The sequence below is a fragment of the Sander vitreus genome, chromosome 1 (assembly GCF_031162955.1).
Source record: "Sander vitreus isolate 19-12246 chromosome 1, sanVit1, whole genome shotgun sequence".
NCBI lineage: Eukaryota > Metazoa > Chordata > Actinopteri > Perciformes > Percidae > Sander > Sander vitreus.
In genome coordinates this window covers 20,389,713-20,410,459 of record NC_135855.1, presented here as the reverse complement: position 1 = coordinate 20,410,459, position 20,747 = coordinate 20,389,713, and the positions used below count along the sequence as shown (strand labels likewise).

The following is a 20,747-nucleotide window of genomic DNA, read 5'->3' as shown; positions in this document are numbered from 1 at the left end:
TGCACACAAACAATTCTTGCTAAACATAACATATTTAAGTTGTTAGACCATTTTACCAGATTCTGTACATGTGATTGTTGTATTTTTATTTTTATTGATTTGCATAAGGAGTTACTTTCATATAAATATATAAAATAATATATGAAAATAATAATTCTTTTCTTTTTTGCAGATGGAAATGGTGGAAATGGTGTTGATGCCCTTAATGCAAGAGAGACACTGCCTGGATTTACAGAGGTAAGTCTGATGTTTCTGTGGTTGTTTCTACACAATTACAAATTGTAAAGGAAGAAGTTTGGGGAAACATTTTGGGCAATAAGCGTATAGTCCCTTTCTTGCCAAGAGTTAGAGAAGAAGATTGATACTACTCTCATGTCTGTACCATAGACTGTATGGTCTGTACGCTACATTTGAAGCTATAATTAGCAGTTGGTTAGCTTAGCTTAGTTTAGCATAAAGACTGAAAACATGTTAACACCTAGCCTGCCTCTGTCTGAATGTAAAAAGAAAAACAGCATACCAACACCTCTAACAACCTCACAAACTACCACGTTATATTGTTTGTTTAATCTGTACAAAAACAAAAGTGTAAAAACTTATTCCACTGGTTGCTTTGCAACTTACATAGACAACAAGCTCAACCTGTTACTAGTCTTTGTGCTAAGCTAAGATAATTAGTTGCTGGTTGTATCTTCATATTTACTGTACCGATAGTAGTATCAAACTTTCTGCAAGAAAGTGAATATATATATATATTTTCCCAAAACATTGAACTGTTCCTTTAATTGTTACATTGTTAAATAACATTTTCGCAATCTAAAATTAACTGTCCAATATAAGAGTTTCAGCAGTAGTCATGGAGTTGGCTTTTATTATTATTATTTTTCCAAAGCTTTTTTGCAGCCACAAAGTTGTTTATGTCATTGTTTATGTTTGTGTAAAATCGTAGGCTTAAATGACTGACCTTTTGTTGACTCACCGCTCACATCGCTGAGTCACAAGACCTCTGAGTCTCACAAAGTCTCCTCTCATATCTCGAACAATGAGACAGAAATAAACTTTTGCTGCTCAAACAGAAGCCTGTTGTCAGTCTGTTGGGATTTCAGTGATACAGTGAAGCCAATGGCCAGATGGTTTATCATCTTAGTTGATAACGCTGATTACATTGTGTTTCTGTGATGTATGACTCTAGATTTCAGTACATGAATAGATCAGTGCTAATCTATCAAACTCTTCTGTTTTCAATGTTCTCATTAGGTCCGAACATGTTTAATAACAGGGTAACAAACAGCGTTCACGCCCCTGATACAAGAGGGTCTGTTACTGCTGTGGTTAACCCTTGATATTGTTGCTCTTTAGGTATGCTTTGTCACTCATTTGTGAACAAGACGGGCCTTCTAAAAACATGACAGACAAATCCCCACTCCAAACTGGAAAATTTATGTTTTTCAACTTCCTTGGCTGCAAACAGTGACATCATAAACCTGACTTAGAAATTGAAAGTGGACATTTTTTTATGTAATGTTAAAGTGAAGGATGTGAAGATATTAATAATTAAATTAACATTTTTAAGAATACATTTCATTACAAATTTCGAATAAAGTTTTCCATTTTACTTCAGTACATTCCTGTCATCAAAATAATTCAGTTTAACTTCAGATTAAACAGACTCTACTCTAGTGTCTGCAAACTCAGTTTTTACAACAAAATGTATGGTAATGTAAAACTGTAAAAAAAATTCACAGATAGAATCGGATCATTCCACTGTGTGACAAGTGTAGACTGACAGTCGTATCTTAAATTCCAGGTTTGTTAAAGGTTATGAGATACATATTGATGTATTAATCCACAATACTGTAACAGCACTACAAATAAAGACATATACTGTATATTGTAGACACTGATTACAGTATAGCACATACTGTAGATTACTTGATCTTATATCTTTGTATCCATTAATTTGAGTATTTCCAGCGAGAGTGCTGTTTCCGAATGACATATACATGTTATTAGTGTCAATAAAACACATGTCCACATTACTTAAAACAAGTGTTGAAGAAGTTGTACTTTAGGAGTTAAGACAATGAGTGACATACAAAAGTTGATATAGAACATGTAGAGCACATTTCTCGCTCCACCATCAACTATTTTGGTATAATGACAGGCTGTAATTGTACCATGTCCAGGATTTTTCTGTTTTACAGTATGTGGGTTATTTTACTGTCATCATGGCCTCCCTCTTAACTTTTTCCCAAGGAAACAACATTCTCTTGAAATACTTTTCAGTCCTGTGCACCGTGAATGTCTACTACCTACTACTAGTACTAGTCAGTAGCCTATAGTAACCTAATATTACATGTATAATTCTGGGACACAATGTGCTTCTCTGTATGTGTTATACTGTATATCTATCAGTGTTAAGCCCTTTATGTATATCTTTAAGATTCATTTCTTGCTTTGTCAGTATTTATTGTTCAAGTATTACATGTCTCTTTGCTTTTGGTTCCCACTCTGTGAGAAAACTAAAAGTCCTATTGTGTTTGTTTGTTTCTTCTTTAGACCGAAAAGCTACAACCAAACACAGACACCGTGTTCTTCAGGGACGGAGTTCGGAGGATAGACTTTGTGTTGTCTTATGTAGATGACAAAGATGGAGAAAAGAAACAGGTAAGTTTAACAGAAAAGTGACAAGTGGCCGCCAGTTGACTACTCAGCATTTTTACCGTGCGACCAGTGACTAACTGTGATACTGTTGGCGGCGTTACACAATTTATATCCAGAATAGGAATACATGGTTATACAAAGAGGAAGTGAGATTCAGAATATGTATTTTCCACAGACATACGACATTTGGGGCCTTCAGTATTTAGGTCAAGAAGCTTGTGAAAAGTAAGATGGGTCGAATTTAGAGGGCTATATTGGTTATTTCAGTGTGTCAGATACATATTTAATCAACACTGAGGTAAATATATAGCCTGACGTGGTCATACTCAGATTCTAGTCAGAATGCGAACTTCCCGACCTCGAATGTTGTGGGCGGGGCTAAATTTGGCTGGCATCCAGGCTAGTAAATATAAGTATCGGTCTCATTATCAGCAGATATCCAATATGAAAGGACTCGGATGGGGACCAAAGAAACTTTTAATTTTAAATAACTGTTCCTAACTGTCTGGCAAACTGTTTACTCTTGTGGACTCCTCTGTTTGCTGGATTTATCACTGTTGTACTTATATACAACATATTTTGTTTCCTCCTAGCATGAATCACAATGGAATTAATTTGACAGTGAGCTAATCTATGCTTTTGTTGGATTCAGTTTCCTTCTCATTGTACTAATTCATGTTTTGTTCATGGAATCTCATTGTTTTCTTATTTGTAATCACTATGATTGAATTTGTTGTCCATTAGGGTTTTCACAATTGCTTCCAGTAAAAATCTCAAAGGGCAACTCCTTGTCTTTAAACGTTATTGGAAGTGTGCTTAGCTCTCTGCATAGCTGTCCACCTACATGCATTGTGAAGGCAGAGAACTATTCTAACAAATTCTTCTTATTTTGAAGCATGTTATGGCAACATCATTATCATCATCATCATCATCAACAAGCAGCAATATGAAAATGTCATAGAACTGAGAGTGGAATGACTGATCTAGGCCACATTTTCAACCTTAATTTATCCAGAAAGATTTCAACACTCTCTTTTTCACACTAACATTCACACTTGGAAGCTGCACAGAACAACGACAGTACCAAAGATCACACTGTGCTCATAGGTTGAAACATTTTCTTTGTATCTCTGAAAAGGCAGCTCTTTGTTTCCATGGACCAAAATTGTGGAATAGCTTAAACATCCGACATCCGACATCCGACATTTTCAGCAACTTCTGAAAATTGCTTTAAGAAACATTTTTTCAACCGCAAGGCTACAGACTAACCTCAAGTAGTCTGTCGCCTTGCTTTTAATCATTTTGCTTGAAAGTTATTTATTTATTTATTGAGGGTGTGTACGTTTTATGTTAGAACGTCCGTTGCGGACGGCTCCTCTGTAACCATGGGTCTTTAACCCAAGTTTATTTACCCCGCCGTCCATCGCGTTATTATTAGTATATGTCATTAATATGCACAGAATGGTCGACGCTCTTTGACCTGCACCCATCAGGAAACTGGAGAAAGCTTTGAAGTGGGACATATCAAGTTACGTACACAACTATGAGGGTGAGTAACATAAACGTAGCAAATAGCATATGGCGCTAGCCATAGCTAGCCTAGCTTGATGTCTGTAAACAAATAGCTTTTCTTTATACCGGTAGTTTAGCTAGCTAGATTGAACGACATAATACGGACAGTATGTGTGTATTTACAACTGGTATTTAATGACCCCACTTTGTATTTTTTACTCGTTTGGTTAACCATGTTCCTGGGGATTTGGCTAATTTCAGACATGCTAGAGGCAATAGTAAAACCTAGCTAAACTGTAATATAACTGAAAAACAAAGGTTTTTACATCACTGTTGTATGTTTTTCAGATATTGTTCTAAATTCTTATAACATTATTTTAACAATAATCACATTCATATATATCTGTATAGAAAGTTGTAAGTACAATTTCACTCCTATAATAAAACACTATTTAAAATAGCAGTTATTTATTTTTACCCTAATGAAATCAATACAAAGCAAACTGAACAGAAAAAAACAAGTATTTTGTTTGTTTCTCTTCTTCCAGGTGGGGCTGAAGTACCCCCGTTGAGCTGCATTACAGCTGCACCGTGTGCATGGACCAGTGTTGTTCAACCATACTGTATTGTTCCAGTCAGTACATTACTCCCAATGCAAAATCCCATTGGTTCCCCCTGTACTCACCTGTGTGCAGAGGGCAGGCAGCAGTGGGACAAACCAAGAACGTTGGCAAGTCTGATAATAATTTAATTGTAAAATCATGTTACATACACGATACATAATAATATCATAATATATCGTATGTGTTGATGTCTATGAATTTGTCTTAAATAGGAGCACACTATACAAAGACAACAGTGGAGAGTTGCTGGATCTGTCTGTCCTCAAAGTGCCAGAGATCTACAAGGACTTCACCTGTTTCTGCACCATCACCTGCATAATCCAAGTGATAAAAGAGAAAACAAACTATTGTGTTCTTTGCTTACATGAATAGGTGCCTGTAATGTCTTCCCACATATACAATCAATTCAATAAATGTTAAGTATCACTGATATTTCTTAAATCATTGTAGTTTTTCAGAGCAATAAGATAGATTATTAAAGCCATGTTCATATTTGCAACAAATTAAAACCCTTATCAAGGCAAATAGGTTTTTCATATTCTGTAACCTTATAAACAAAAAATACAGTACAATTAAATTTACCAGAGCTGGACACTTGCAGGTTGTTAAAATGGCTTTAATTTACCTTGTCAAAACAATGAATAATTCATAACAAACTGCACAATATTTGACACAAAACCTAAAAAGCGTATGGTTCATGCTCCTGTGAAGCAGTACACTTTTCCTGTAGGATTTACTGTAGCAGGAACATTGATATTGGCAAACAGATGACCCAGGTACAGGTGAGTTTGTGAGCAGAGTTATGATATGAACTAAAATAAAGATAAGATAAGCCTAGTGTTCACAAGAGGGATAATTCAGGTATTGCAACACAAGTTAAGAATAATTGAATTAAATAGGAGGTATATACAACTAGTAGAAGATAAATTAACTATACAAGAGCAATTAAGGTAAAGTTATGAGGTAGTAGCAAGCTAAAGTGACGTATAATCAATAGCAGTGAGTCAAGTCAACAGTGTACACCAGAATAATATATACTGTGATTAAGTAATAATTCTTAGTGTTGTCTGTAGACTACTAATATAACAAAACAGAAAAATAATATAGTGTATGATGCAGTATGGAGAACAACCGAGTCCCATATGACCCCAAGAGACTTTAAGTGCAGCTGTTGAAATTGTTGCAGATGGTTGCAGTCTGTAGCCAGCCATACAGTAGGTAGATCTGGAGCAGCAGGGTGACTTCTAGCTTTCATGGGTTGGTGATAAGACACTGTGCTGCTATGATGCAGCATTGGTCAAGCCCTTCAGCCTCAACTGGAAGAAAAGAAAAGAAAAGAAATGCTTGTTTTTTTCTGTTCAGTTTGCTTTGTATTCATTAAAAAAAAACTGCTATTTAAAGAGCAAATCATTTCTAGATCTGTTTTTATTATAGTAATAAAATTGTACTTAACATTACAACGTTTTATACAGACTGATATGAATCCATCATTTTCAAACTAATGTTATATGAAGGAATGAAGACTAAATTCTGATGAACAACACACAACAGTGATGCAAAAACAGACACAAACAATCCAGTTTCTGGTGTTCTTTCAGTTATATTACAGTTTAGGTTTTACTATTGGCGTTAACATGAAATTAGCCAAATCCCCAGGAACAAGGTTAACCAAGCGAGGAAAAAATACAAAGTTGGGTCATTAAATACACACATACTGTCCGTCATATGTTGTTCAATCTAGCTAAACTATAAAGAAAATCTATTTGTTTACGGACATCAGACATCAGCTAGCATGTCTGAAATTAGCCAAATCCCCAGGAACATGGTTAACCAAACGAGGAAAAAATACATATACTGGTCATTAAATACCAGTTGTAAATACACACATACTGTCCGTCATATGTCGTTCAATCTAGCTAGCTAAACTACCGGTATAAAAAAAGCTATTTGTTTACGGACATCAAGCTAGGCTAGCTATGGCTAGTGCCATATGCTATGTGCTTAATTTATGTTACTCACCCTCATAGTTGTGTACGTAACTTGATATGTCCCACTTCAAAGCTTTCTTCAGTTTCCTGATGGGTGCAGGTGAAAGAGCGTCGACCATTCTGTGCACATTATTGACATATACTATTAATAAAGCGATGGACGGCGGGGTAAATAAACTTGGGTTACAGACCCATGGTTACAGAGGAGCCGTCCACAACGGACATAACATAAAACATAAAACGAACGCACCCTCAACGGGGCAGGGATCATTTCATTGGTCAACACTACAGCTGGCATTCTATTGGTTGCTGAATTTTGATAGGGTTGTCACACAAACAATCCGAGAGCGCAGGAAAAATCCGAGAGAAGATTTGCAAGCACGCAGAATCAGCCTGAGTGCAAGGAGAAATATCTGAGTCCAAGCACAAAGTTTGAGCACAAGCACATCAAATCCAAGCGAGAGCAGTGACTATTTGAGTGTGAGAGCAAGGTTTTGAGGGAAATTATTACAACATCTGAACGTAATATTAGTGAGAAATGCTCTCAAATTAAAATAATGCGCTCTTGAATAAAGATAGCAATATAACTCCATACATTACATGTCCACTAAATCCCTCGGAGGTTATAACAGTGTCTTTATAACAGCAGTTTTTGTGAGAAGCCATGCCCATTGTCACACCAACTTCATGCCCCCTGTTTGACCAGTCTGTAACCCCACAAACAAAGAGTCAAATGAAGTTTTTGCAGAGGAACAGGGGCTTTGTTAAATTTCTCTAACGTGTGTAAAGGACACATGTGAAGACTGTGTGTGTGGCTCTCATGGTTGTGGTGTGCGTGTTTATTTACAGGAGAGGAGGAGGGAGTTTGAGGCCAACCTTGAGAAAATAGGACTGCAGCTGGAGACGGAAGATAAAGCTGTAAGAAACTCAACCACAGAGTAGCTGCACCACCTACTGGATTGTTTGCTGAGGCACACCATATTCTACAGAAAAAAAAGTCTTAACGGGATGTCTCAGTTTTAGACACATTTTACTGCCATCCATCCAAGTACTTAAAGGAAATTGTCTAAAAAAAGTATTTTTTTCCTCTTCTCCATCTATCCTTGTATCAGGACTCCAAAGACCAAAAGACATATTTCTTAAAGATCCATGCTCCGTGGGATGTACTGACTACCTATGCAGATGTTTTAAAGATCAAAGTTCCCTTCAAGTTGAGTGATATCCCCCACAGTCAAGATGTCCCACTGGAGTGGATCTCGCATCCTTTCCGCTTGCCAGAGCACATCATGCGTCCACAACCTGACTACTTTACCTACCCCTTCGACAAGGCCAAGACTGACTTCTTCCTTATCACTGACAAGGATACTTTCTTCCCACCTTCCACAAGAAACAGAATTGTGAGTATTTCTTATCTAAAATCAGAATTCACTTGCTACATTGTAAATATCTCTTGGGTCCAATATTTTAAGGTTTATGAATAAGAAATCAGTTTAACTCTCACAATTCTTCTGGACAGACTGACCAGACTTGACATGTTTGCCTGTTTTGGTTTTTACCATGCTTGCACAACAATGACGCAACATGTAAAATGCATTTAGCTAAAAAGTTCCTACAAATCCGAATCCCTTAATCTCTGTCTTGTTTTTATATGTCTGTGTGAATGTCTCTTTGTGACTGGAGCCTTGTCAAAAAAAAATTTCTGTAACCCTTGTGTAACAGACAATAAAGTATTATCTTATCTTATCTCTTGTTAAATCCCGTCCTTGTTATAAGGTGTACTACATCCTGGCTCGCTGCCCGTACTACAAAGAGGGTCGGAGAGAAAGAGAGAAGACGGGAATCAAGCGACTACTCAGTAATGGGACGTATACAGCAGCCTTTCCACTACATGATGTAAGACATGAATAAAATATTATAAAATATTTTAAAACATGATAATAAAACACTGACAGTTACTGTTAGTCCTACTTTCACTACTACTACTACTACTACTACATATATACTATTTGTATTTTATTTCATTTGTCTATTTTGTTTTCATTTATTGCATCTATATATACATATACAGTATATGTACAGTATATACATGTATGCATATATATATATATATGCATACATGTGTATATATACACAGTATATGTACAGTATATACATGTACGCATATATATATATATATATATATTTTTGTATTCATGTATTTCTCCAAATGATTTGTATATGCGACCGGAAGATATCTGTTAAATAGGTTAGTGGTGTCTTGTAATCCCATATGGGATGGGCCAAGTGTTTAGCATGACACAGAAATAAAGTAAAACTAACTAACTAACTACTATGACCTTTATATATATATATATATATATATATATATATATATATATATATATATATATATATATATATATATATAAAATACAGTGGTTCTGTAGTAGTAAATTGTAATAAAATTAATTTGTTTGTGCATTTCCTAGTTCCAAACCAATACTATCTTAATCAGCATGGTCTCAACATAACATAACATTTATTTGTTCTTTACTAATGACATTATATAGCACCAAGCATTTGTTTTCTTTTTCACTTCAAAGAAAAATGTGTTGAAACGTTTCTAAAAAGGAATAGTTCAACATTTTCAGAAACACGCTCATGAACTTTAATTACATAGATCTTTTTCTTTAATTTACAAAGATCTTTTGTTCAACAGCTTCATATTGCATTGTTTCTTTTCCTTTCAGTGTCGATACTGGAAAAGGGCAAGGAATGCTGAATGCGAGAGTGAGCGCTACAACCTGTACAAGCACTGGGCCAGTTTTCTCTGCTTTTACAAAGAGCAGCCTCTCAACCTCATCAGGTAAACAGGCAAAACCTGAATGCTGTCATCTTTTGTTTCAACACAAGATTTAATATTTATTTCACTGAAGCGTGTTTAATTAAGATTCTGTTAAAAACCGGAAAGAGAGAGCTGCAGAGTTAAATGGGCTGTTTTTTGGTTGTAGAAAGTACTACGGGGAGAAGATTGGGATCTACTTTGCCTGGCTGGGCTTCTACACGGAGATGCTGTTCTTTGCAGCCGTCATGGGCCTTATATGTTTCACCTATGGAGTGCTCAGTTATGATGACAACGTGTCAAGGTTTGTACCAACAGAGGGCTTTAGGGAAAGGCTAACCATGTGGCCAAAAGTATATGGACATCTGAATATTACCCCCATGTGTGATTGTTGACCATTAAATTCCTAAATCAGCATTAATCTGCTGCTGTAACGGTCTCCACTCTTCTGGGAAGACTTTCCACAGGACTGTTGAACCTGGCTGCTGAGATTTCTTCCCATTTAGCCACAAGAGCATTAGTGAGGTCCATTGATGTTAGACAATAAGGCCTGGCTAGTTCATCCCAAAAGTGTTGGGCAGGGATTGAGGTCAGGGGTTCTTTCACACCAAACTTAGGAAAACCATTTCTTTATGGACCTCGCCTTGTGCGCGGTTCATTGTTATTTTGAAAGGGGCCTTCCCTAAACTGTGGTCATAAAGTTCTAATCAAAATATTGTCATAAATACAATTTAAAAGAAATCACTTTTTCTGGTATTTGGGGTGTTAGTTTGTGTCTCTGGTGCTTCCACACGCATACAAACTTGGAAAAAAAAAACATCCATGCTGTTTTGAGTGAGATACGGTTTCTGAATGTGTCCTGCCTTCAGTCTCCGGGTGAGCTGTTCAAAATCAGCAGGGCTTTCTACGTCACTAGCCGAAACGAGGTGGCTAACTGTAGCATGCTAGCTCGTTCTGAAAGGCAAAACACTGCTACAACACACAGTAGTTCACCATAATCTACAAAAGAACTACTTACATGTCCCTGTTCTGCAGGTATTCCACGTAAAGTTGGAAGCGTGCCCTCGTTTAGAAGAAGTCTCCCAGCTAATCCTGCCTTGTACTACTGAAGTTGTAGAAACAAACAGCTAGTTAGATGATGTGATCTGACCTAGCTACTGCGCATCAACAAAGATGTTACAGCAGTGAGAGGTCTCACTCTGTAGCTAAAACAGAGACCTGAACACAGGGTGAAAAGAGGAGCTGCAGCAGTGTGCAGTACAACAAAAATATGGTGTTTTTTGAAAATTAAACCATGTAAATCTATTCTGGTACAACCTCAAAATACAATTATGAACCTGAAAATAAGCATAATATGGCCACTTTAATGCTGTTGCTTTAAGATTTCCCTTCATTGGACCTAAAAGGTCCAGCCCAAACCAGGAAAAGCAGCCTCAAACCAAAAGTACACACACATATGTGGACGGATGTATCCACATACTTTTGGCCATATAATATATTATACTTATGCCTTTAAGATTGATACACCTATTTTGATATTCCAATTAAAAGCTGTTCCAAACTGGATGCTTAATGGTTATATTGTTTTTTTTTCATATTTTTTTCCTCTCTCTCCTTTCAGCAAAGAAATATGTGACCCCGATGTTGGAGGCAACATTGTGATGTGTCCACTTTGTGATAGAAAGTGCCCTTTCTGGAAGCTCAACTCTACGTGTCTCTCATCCTGGGTAAAACATTACACTTCATATGTTAATTGGACACCACTGTAAAACCTAAAAGTGTATATTATCAACTTGAATTTTAGTGTGTGTGAAATTTACTCAAATATCTGCAGTAAATTGTATCCTGCTGAGTCAGCAGTATGTCACCCTGTTAATGCCCAGCGTGTCACTGAGGAACTTATTTTCTCCATATTCTCTCTTCCAGCAATCCCATCTGTTTGATAATGAGGGAACGGTATTCTTTGCCATATTTATGGGGATTTGGGGTAAGTGTCAGTCGATGCTGCTCTTACTGCGTTTAACCTGTGTTGGAGATCCAATTTGTTCCCCCTCCTGTGAGACAGATTTTCACAGTTAAAAGCCTTTTCACACTAAAGCATCATTTATTCATACTGCTTGAGCCCAGAAAAAGATGCCAGCACAATTATGTTGTTATGTACCAAGCAGTTGGAAAGCTCGCCCAGCACACTATGGGCCAAGAGCACCTAAAGAACTGGCCTCCTGAGCAGCCGTTAGCTGAAACACATTCCACTCCTAACGCCGGCTACACACTGCCTGCGTGGCGTGAGCGTGGCATTTCTGTTGCGTGTCAGCTGCATGGATTTTGCGTGTCTTTACACACCAGAAACATGTCTGACGCATTCCCATTGATAAAATGAAATACCATGTTAAACATAAATATATACTTATTTGATTACAGCAAAGACAACGTCGGCAGTATTGACGGCAAAATAGGCTACAGAATATTTTGTTCTGTATTGACAGGTGCAATATTAGAAAATTGATTATTTATTTTTTTAATTACATTTATATCTGCATTTATATCAAAACCTAGAGACTTCAACATGTCATTTATTTATATGTATTTGTGTCTTATTCTATTGCGTGTCGCGTGAAAAATAAGCGTCGGTTCTATTTCTAGCATGCACGTGTTTTCGGTGCGACTCGACCTGCGCCTGAGACGTGCGTGTCACGCAGGCAGTGTTTAAGCTCTAACCTGTTAACATGGGAGCCGAAATATAAACGGACACGCCACGCAGCTGACACGCTCACGCAACGCAGCCAGTGTGTAGCCGGCCTAAAACTCAACACAGTCACTCTCTGTTCTTAGGCAGTGCAGCATGATTCAGGTCATAAAATAAAAAACTGGAAAAGAATGGATGGAAACACCTGCACAACAAAACCTATTTGTTAAAGGTCACTCACAAACTAAGGTTTCACAACTTTTTGTGTCCTTATCTTTAAATCTATTTGGCAGTAACTCTGTTTTTGGAGTTCTGGAAACGGCGTCAAGCCCGGCTGGAGTACGAGTGGGACTTGGTGGACTTTGAAGAGGAACAGCAACAGCTTCAAATCAGGCCCGAGTTTGAGATCCGATGCACTAACAGGAGACTCAACAAGATCACTAAGGTGCTTTGAACATGGAAAATAAAATGCCAAAATATATGTACTTTGTGGTTTGCAAATAATAACATGGCACCTATACTTCTAATACAATAAATAATAATAATCTTTCAGGAAATGGAGCCGTATCTCCCCGTCACCAGCAAGTGTGCTCGCTTCTGCCTCTCGGCTGCCACTGTTATATTCTGGGTAACTCTGTCGTGTGTGTGTGCTAGTGTGTCACGTGTTTGTGCTATTTACAATAATACAGAGTAAGTATTTGTCCCTGCCTTGTCCAATACTATTAACAGCTTTATGTTTGTTTGTGTGTGTGTGTGTGTGTGTGTGTGTGTGTGTGTGTGTGTGTGTGTGTGTGTGTGTGTGTGTGTGTGTGTGTGTGTGTGTGCCCCCCCAAAGATTTCTCTGATAGTGGCCTGTATTATTGGGGTCATAGCATACAGGCTGGCAGTGTATGCTGCCTTTGCAAGTATCATTAAAGATCCTTTGAGGAATATCCAGTTGGTGGGCAGATTCATCACTCCACAGCTAGCGACTTCTGTCACTGCTTCCTGTATCAACTTTGTCATCATCATGATCCTCAACTTCTTTTATGAGATGGTGGCCATTTGGATCACTGATATGGGTAAGAAGATTTCATCTGACATTTACTGAATCAAACAAGGGCTGAGAAGAACCTAAACACAAATAACAGGAGCGTACAACAGAGTCATCATTTTGTCTTTTCATATATCCAAAAAAACAACATGGAACAGACATTTTTACACACAACATTTTACACTGATCTACTATCTGGTGTTTGCTTCCTGTAGAAATCCCAAAAACCCACCTCGAGTATGAGAACAGGTTGACCATGAAGATGTTCCTCTTCCAGTTTGTCAACTACTACTCGTCATGCTTCTACGTGGCCTTCTTCAAAGGCAAATTTGTGGGTTATCCTGGCAAATACTCCTATATGTTTGGCGATAGGAGCACACTGAGAAATGAGGAGGTGAGTTGTATTGCCCTGTACAATATTGATTAGAGTTACTGTACTTTGTGCACTGAACTGAGATGTATATATGTTAAGTAAACATCCCCATAGAAAATGGCAGCTTCATGTCGTCACATTTTTCTAAAAGTGAGGACAGCTTTATAATCTGGTGCTGCCAACAGGAAGTGCATCAAATAAAAGTGTGTTCTGTAAAAACTTTAAAACCTCTTGCTGTCTTAGTGTGACCCTGGAGGCTGTCTGATTGAGCTGACCACACAGCTGGTGATTGTTATGTCAGGAAAACAACTCTGGGGGAACATTCAGGAAGCTCTGCTGCCGTGAGTCCATCCAATCTCTGTCCTCCGCCCAGTCTTTCACCTCTTGACTATTCACCTCAATAGAACTCAACTCAAGGGAATGATTTTCAACAAACTTTTGTATTTTACAATTTGCATTTTGGCAACTTGTAGTGCATTTTATTAATGCAAATGTAGTGCACAAGATCAATATGTTGTGTGCACAAGTTATCATCAAGTGAGTGCATGTACATAGATTTACCCTCAATAAATCTAATTTCCTGCCATGCAGCTAGCCCGCTTCAGATGCACACACCCACGTCAAAATGGAGAGATTGTTTTTCTTTACTTCTGAATGTCATAAAATAAAATTATTGCCTCTCTACCCCACAAACACAGGGATTTTAAAGAGTAGGCTAAAAGAAAGTAGTCACTGTCATGTCTCTTTGGAAATGTTTTGTTCGCTTTGTGCGAATCCCAGTGTCAGATGTCAGCAGTTTGATGTCTGTTTCTTCTTCGTGGGATTCTTGACAGGTTAATGCGTAACTGGTGGAATAGCAGAAAGGGACGGCACCGTCCTGAGAACCATTACAGCCGCTGGGAGCAGGACCACGTCCTGCTGAACTTCACCCAGCTGGGATTGTTTTATGAGTACCTGGAGATGGGTGAGATCATATTCAGGACAACAAGATAAATGACTGTACGATTATATGGATGCTGTCATTGTTTCTATCTATCTATTACATTTCCCTGTTTTTCACTCTCTTCTCTTTTTTCTATCACTAACGCTCTCTGTCTGCTCTGCCTGTCTTTTCAGTGATCCAGTTTGGTTTCATCACTTTGTTTGTGGCCTCTTTCCCCTTGGCTCCGCTCCTGGCTTTGTTCAACAACATCCTGGAGATCAGGGTGGACGCCTGGAAGTTTACCACCCAGTTCAGACGACCGGTGGCGTCCAAGGCCCGAAACATTGGAGCGTGGCTGGAAATCCTTAACACAGTGGCCATTGTGTCTGTTGTTACCAATGTGAGTGTTGTACAGTATGTGTAGAAGTGTATGTTTATCAGTAACATTCAGTAAGTATTTTGGCCTTATTTGTGCTCATTTCTATATTTTCATGTATGATAAATGTGTAACAGGCTTTTTAGCATGGCGCTATTCATCTAACTAACCCTTTTTTGTAACACTTTCACTGCAGAAGCAAACATTTCAATGAAAGCCTTTTGTGCTTACTTCTGTCCCAGGCTTTCATAATGGCGTTCACCTCAGACATGATCCCCCGTTTGGTCTTCCTGTATGCCTATGGTCAAGATTCCAGCATGAGTGGCTACGTTAACAACAGCCTGTCAATATACAACATCTCTCAGATACCTGAGCGCAACATGCCCGAGGAAAAAGACAATTGGTTTATTAACTCAACTGACACCTGCAGGTATTAGAGTTTAAAGAGCTTGTTTGTGCATTTGGCTTTTCCGTATTTAAACAGTTTTGAAAAGCTTTAAAGCTGCACTAATCAATATTTAATAGAAACAACTGTATTCTGTAGCCTACTGTAAGTTACAGTTACTGCTTCTTGTGACAAACGCACAGAAAATGGTTACTAGTCTCTTTAGTTACCCTCAGCTCTATGGAGCTTTTATCTAATTGTTTTAGCCTGCAAGACTACAGGCTCATCTGTCTCACAGCGTTGTTTTTAGCTGCATCGGTCAGTTGTTTTCAGGGAAAAGGCTCTGTTAAACTATGATAAATAAACAGACAGACTAAGTTAGCAATTAGCTGGTGAACATAGAGCAGCATTCAGCAGCTGAAGAGCCAGATATATCCCTTACGAGTTGATGGAAACCAGAAACAAGAGCTAGAAATTAAAATTAATAATTGACTAAAATTTGAGAAACACGATTCCAAATGAATACGAGTGTTGCTCTGTGTTTCCTGGACGTGTAAATAAGAAAATATTTAACATGTTAGGCATATCAACTTCATATTATTATGTCAGTGTTGTGTTTACAGTTTGTTGTTCTGCCCTAAAGTGGATATAAATGAACTTGTTGTATGACAGAATGTAAGTCATTGTTGGCTTGAAAGGTGCAACGTATCATCTGAATGAATAATTTTTGCTTTAAAATTCCAGAATAATTATAAGTGTTTAAATCAGTTGTTTGAGCTAACATTTACTGATGTGCAATGGTACCAGCCCATTTTGTTTAATGATTACATTAATGAAACATTACTGACTGTGTGATGTTGTTTTGTACAGATACCGTGACTACCGTAACCCTCCAGGCCACCCGAAGCAGTACAGTCATACAATGCAGTTCTGGCACATCTTGGCAGCCAAAATGGCCTTCATTATTATCATGGAAGTAAGACAACACAGCTTTTCCCAACTCAAAGAATAATTGTTCAGAATTAAAGAATTATATGTTTACCATGTGATAATCATTTCTCCCCAGCACGTGGTCTTTATGGTGAAGTTCTTCGTGGCGTGGATGATCCCAGACGTCCCGTCAGATGTGAAGGCTCGGTTTAAACGAGAACGCTACCTGATTCAAGAGTACCTGCATAACTATGAGGTGGAGAGGGTCAAACTCCAGCTGAGTGCCAGTTTAATCACAGAGCCACAGTCAGAAATGTCCACGATGACAGACAAGCATGAAGTGTTGTCTGAGTGCCTGTAGCCACCTGCTTCACACCTCCCCAACTAACCAAGCCAAGAACGGAATGTCTGGGTGTCTTCCACATACAAGGGCTTCCATCTTCGGATAAAAACGCTAATATCTTTTCTTGCTGAATGGACTCCTATATTAGGATTTGTGTAGAGGTATCCAAAAAAAAATCGAATGCAACATTTCACTTTGCTTAAAATCTGCGTCTCAAGTGGATGAAACATTCCCGTGCCATAAAAAGATAGTTGGAAAATAATAGCAAAAAGAGCAAAAAGATTGTAATGGCAGCTTGTATCATTCTCCATGTAATGCCTTTAAACTCTCCATTTGTCATGACTGAAAACAATAATCTCTGTATGTGCTGGTAAAGTTAAAGTTTGTGGTTTTGAAACATGTGACATTAGGTGTAATTACCCTTTAAAGAGTTGGTTATGTTATCATTAATTAACTTGTCTGCGTGTGATTCTTGAGTATACACGATGGACTCGACTGTTTAGAAAAGAAGATATTGTCAGTTTTTAAAATGTTTTTGTTTAAAAAAAATCATACAATTTTATGGATACATATCCTTTTTTCTGTCATTATGTATTTTTTAAATTGGTAACTACATAACGTTTATTTCCACTGATCTATAGCTGGGCTATGAGATTGTCAGTTTTATTATTTGAGTGTATTGTGTTAGGGAAAGGCTCTTAAAAAAAGTACCTCCATCATACAGCCATACTGTAACAATCATAAGTGTTATCATTCCACCCTGACTGAGTTAGTAATCTGGTAAAACAGCAGCTGCAGACTCATGCAGCTCATCTTCCAAAAGTATTTCCAACTTGCTGGGGGACCAATTATAGAATTTCAACCAAGAAAAAACAAAGAAAATGTATTGACAGTTTCTGATTTAATACAATCAGTTTGTGTGTGCATGAGTTTAGGTTGTGTGTGTGTCGGCTTTACTCCTCGCATTGATAATAAATGGCTTATATTTCTGTTTTCATATTTCACATTGTTGGTGTCTCCACATACTGTAGGCATAAACAAAGGCACCTTCATTTCAGAGATGAACAGAAAGGGGAAGAACTTGTTGTACCCTGGTTGGGATACATGTGAGTGAGGATTTCAGTGAAAATAAATTATTTCATGACTTTTAGTAACCCAATCCTACTCTCGATCTGGTTACTAAGTGTTGCTGTACTAGATATAAAGAATATATCATCTATTTAAATGGGTTGTAGTGCAATTAATTTATTGTTCGCCTTCTGCTCTGTAGCCTGAAGCTTTTGTATTTAGAGAAACACCTTATTCCTTATTTTGTACTATTTATCACCTCATAAATCAAGCAGTGTTAGTTCACATAGCTTTTCCTGTACATTTTATGCTATAAAGTATTAGGCTACTTTGTCAAGGGACCAGATAAGTAAAAATCACCTGATATTATATTTCCGTACAGATTAGTCATTCGATTTTTCTGTGATTATATGGAAACCTCTGTAATTGACTCTGTAAATGTTGCAGTTGTGATTTTTATCTATCAGCAAATTATATTTGAAAGTTAAAAACAAAGCCTGACCAACTCACATCTCAGGATTAAACATCTGCTCATGTTTGTTGAGCATCACTTGATGAAGTTTGCAGATGTCAGATGTGTGCAGAGCTTGATCCTGCAACATGCTCAACGCATTTCCCAACCAACAAATGCCTTAAACCTATGTGTTTACTTGTTTTGTATGATGTTGTAATGACAAAGTTTCCTATCTGAATTCAAAACCTGTTTCATATCATTTGTTGCTACTGCTGCTACAGTAGTCATTGCAAAGTAGCTGTGTTGTCTGGTTTGATGTGCATGAATTGCTGTAAATATTTTGTCAGTTCTAGTTTTATTGTAGCCTATTGTACATAAATGCAGTAAAGCTGGTAATATTCACAATAAATACATAAATAACTAGTTTTATTCTGAGTTGTATTTGCATGTAGCCTATACAACAACATATTGATTTAAAAAATCTAATAAAACCATTGTGAGACACAAGGTCAAGAAAAAGGCTTGTTTCACTCAAGATCCCCTCTAGACATGTTGCAAGATGTAAAAATACTTGAAAAACCTGCTTGAATACTAATTATTGTCTCATAAGGTTTTTGCCACACAAAAAAAGTATTTCATCATTGAAAAATCCATCCATATGTTCTATGTTTATTTCAAAAGTTGAACTACTGAACAGCTGTGGTCACTGTAAAGTCCCTTCTCATTGTTTGTGAGTTGAATACTGGACCATGATTGGCTTCCAAACTAGTTGTGATGTTACAGTCCTGCTCATACCTACAAGTGTTAAACTGAGATTTAAGGTGAGCACACAACTCTCTCTCTTCAGCAGATGAACATGAAAGCAGCCTACTCGTGTCAAACTCTTATGTCATTCTGCACAGTGAAGCTTAAACATTCAAGAGACGCTACAATAAGCAAAACACAATGCTGTGTGGAGGGTGACATAAAGAAAAAAAAACATGATTTAGCCCCATATTTAAAATAGCCCCAGATCATCACATACCCTTCACCATACCTAGAGATTGGCTTGGGGTACTCTCCATAAAATCATCTCTCAATGCAAATCAAGCCAGCTATTAGGCTAACTGAAATAAAACCATGCCAGTCTCTAGGTATGGTGAACGGTATGTGATGATCTGGGGCTATTTTAATTCCAAAGGCCAAGGGAACTTTATCAGGATGCATAGTATCCTGGATCCATGAAATAACTGGCCTTTAAAAATAAAAACCTGCCTGCCTCTATGGGAATTTAACATAGGGGTGTCTATACTTATTCCCCCTGTATTTTAAGGAAGAACATTTATTTATTCACGACACATTATTCATTCAAAAAGAAAATTGCTGTCCTTAAAGGTTGGATTTTTCCTAATATTTTTAATTAAGGCATTAAGATCAATTTCCACAAGATGATTTTTATTCCTCTTTTTAGTCAACTTTAGCATGGGTTCCTAAACTCATAAGCAGCACTGTATGTGCAAGAATACGAGAGCAAGCTGCAGTGTCAGGTGTGACCACCAGATGGTACCCAATACCAACAAATGACAAGAAAGCCACTGCTCACTTTTCTCCTTTCTCTTTTGTCCTCTAATCACATCTAGATCTATCTTAAAGTTATAGTATTATTATTGCTATTGTTGTTATTATTATTATTGCCATTTTTATTGTTTTATTATTATCCTAACAATTGTCATTAATATCCTTTTTTTTATAGGCTAGCCTTTTATTATTTGGCTAAATTTGGTCTGAAGAAGGGTCGTTATCGGATGACATATCCTTGAAATCTCGTAAAATATATTTTCAAACAATGCTTCCGAAATTTCGTGCATGCTTCTGTGGGAAGATGTGGTTGCCGGGGGGATCAAAATAGGCTTAAATTATAGATGGATTCCTACATTGAGCAGTGGAGGATGTTGGGGGGGGGAGAATCCACTCCTGCTCATTTGGTTTCCATAGCACCGCCCTCGGGAGAGCTGCAGCTTTCATATATAGGGTTGACTGTCCTTGTTTTAAAAAAAATACTTTTTAAGCATTAAAACGCCAAATAAAAATATATAGACATAGGATAATCGAAATATCTAAAGTTGCAGGCCTATTACATCTCACATACTTTATGCTGCGACATAAAGCAACGGGTTGAACTGTAAACATGTCCTTTTCTCGCCAGTGTTTTATGAAATTACTAATATAACCCAACTCATATCTATGCATTTGTTATATTTTGACTCTGGCCTTCATGTGTCCTAAGCAGCTGGCCAGATGTTGGACGCAGAGCTGCTGTCGCTGACCTCGGTGCTGAACACGACGTCAGATGAACCTGCGCGCACCACAAGAGACACGATACAACCTCACTCCCTCTTTGATTTATTGAAGCATCTCCAAACACCCACTTCTGCTTTCTAAACTTTGAGCTTTTTTATTTCTCGATCTCTCTCTCTCTCTCTTTTTCTTCCGGACAGATCCACAACATATTCACGACGCTGGCTATCATTTTCACTCCTTTTCGTTTTCCGTCGTGATGGCACTTGGCGAGGCTACTGTAGTCCTACGC

At 37.6% G+C, this 20,747-nt stretch overlaps 1 protein-coding gene across 3 annotated transcripts in view; it reads left to right on the top strand.

Moving 5' to 3' along the window:
• Positions 1 to 17,649, top strand: part of ano5b (anoctamin 5b) — a 29,470-nt gene extending 11,821 nt beyond the window's left edge. For all 3 annotated transcript variants that reach the window (XM_078247458.1, XM_078247451.1, XM_078247466.1), the window contains 19 exons: positions 173 to 237; positions 2,560 to 2,667; positions 7,637 to 7,705; positions 7,900 to 8,184; positions 8,561 to 8,680; positions 9,517 to 9,632; positions 9,778 to 9,912; positions 11,230 to 11,335; positions 11,535 to 11,595; positions 12,588 to 12,739; positions 12,848 to 12,922; positions 13,130 to 13,355; positions 13,543 to 13,721; positions 13,944 to 14,041; positions 14,534 to 14,664; positions 14,817 to 15,022; positions 15,241 to 15,428; positions 16,254 to 16,359; positions 16,450 to 17,649. In XM_078247458.1, the coding sequence (XP_078103584.1) occupies positions 173 to 237; positions 2,560 to 2,667; positions 7,637 to 7,705; positions 7,900 to 8,184; positions 8,561 to 8,680; positions 9,517 to 9,632; positions 9,778 to 9,912; positions 11,230 to 11,335; positions 11,535 to 11,595; positions 12,588 to 12,739; positions 12,848 to 12,922; positions 13,130 to 13,355; positions 13,543 to 13,721; positions 13,944 to 14,041; positions 14,534 to 14,664; positions 14,817 to 15,022; positions 15,241 to 15,428; positions 16,254 to 16,359; positions 16,450 to 16,674 (2,651 nt within the window). In that variant the 3' untranslated portion in view covers positions 16,675 to 17,649. The remainder of the gene's footprint in view (positions 1 to 172; positions 238 to 2,559; positions 2,668 to 7,636; positions 7,706 to 7,899; positions 8,185 to 8,560; positions 8,681 to 9,516; positions 9,633 to 9,777; positions 9,913 to 11,229; positions 11,336 to 11,534; positions 11,596 to 12,587; positions 12,740 to 12,847; positions 12,923 to 13,129; positions 13,356 to 13,542; positions 13,722 to 13,943; positions 14,042 to 14,533; positions 14,665 to 14,816; positions 15,023 to 15,240; positions 15,429 to 16,253; positions 16,360 to 16,449) is intronic.
• Positions 17,650 to 20,747: the final 3,098 nt, after the last annotated feature.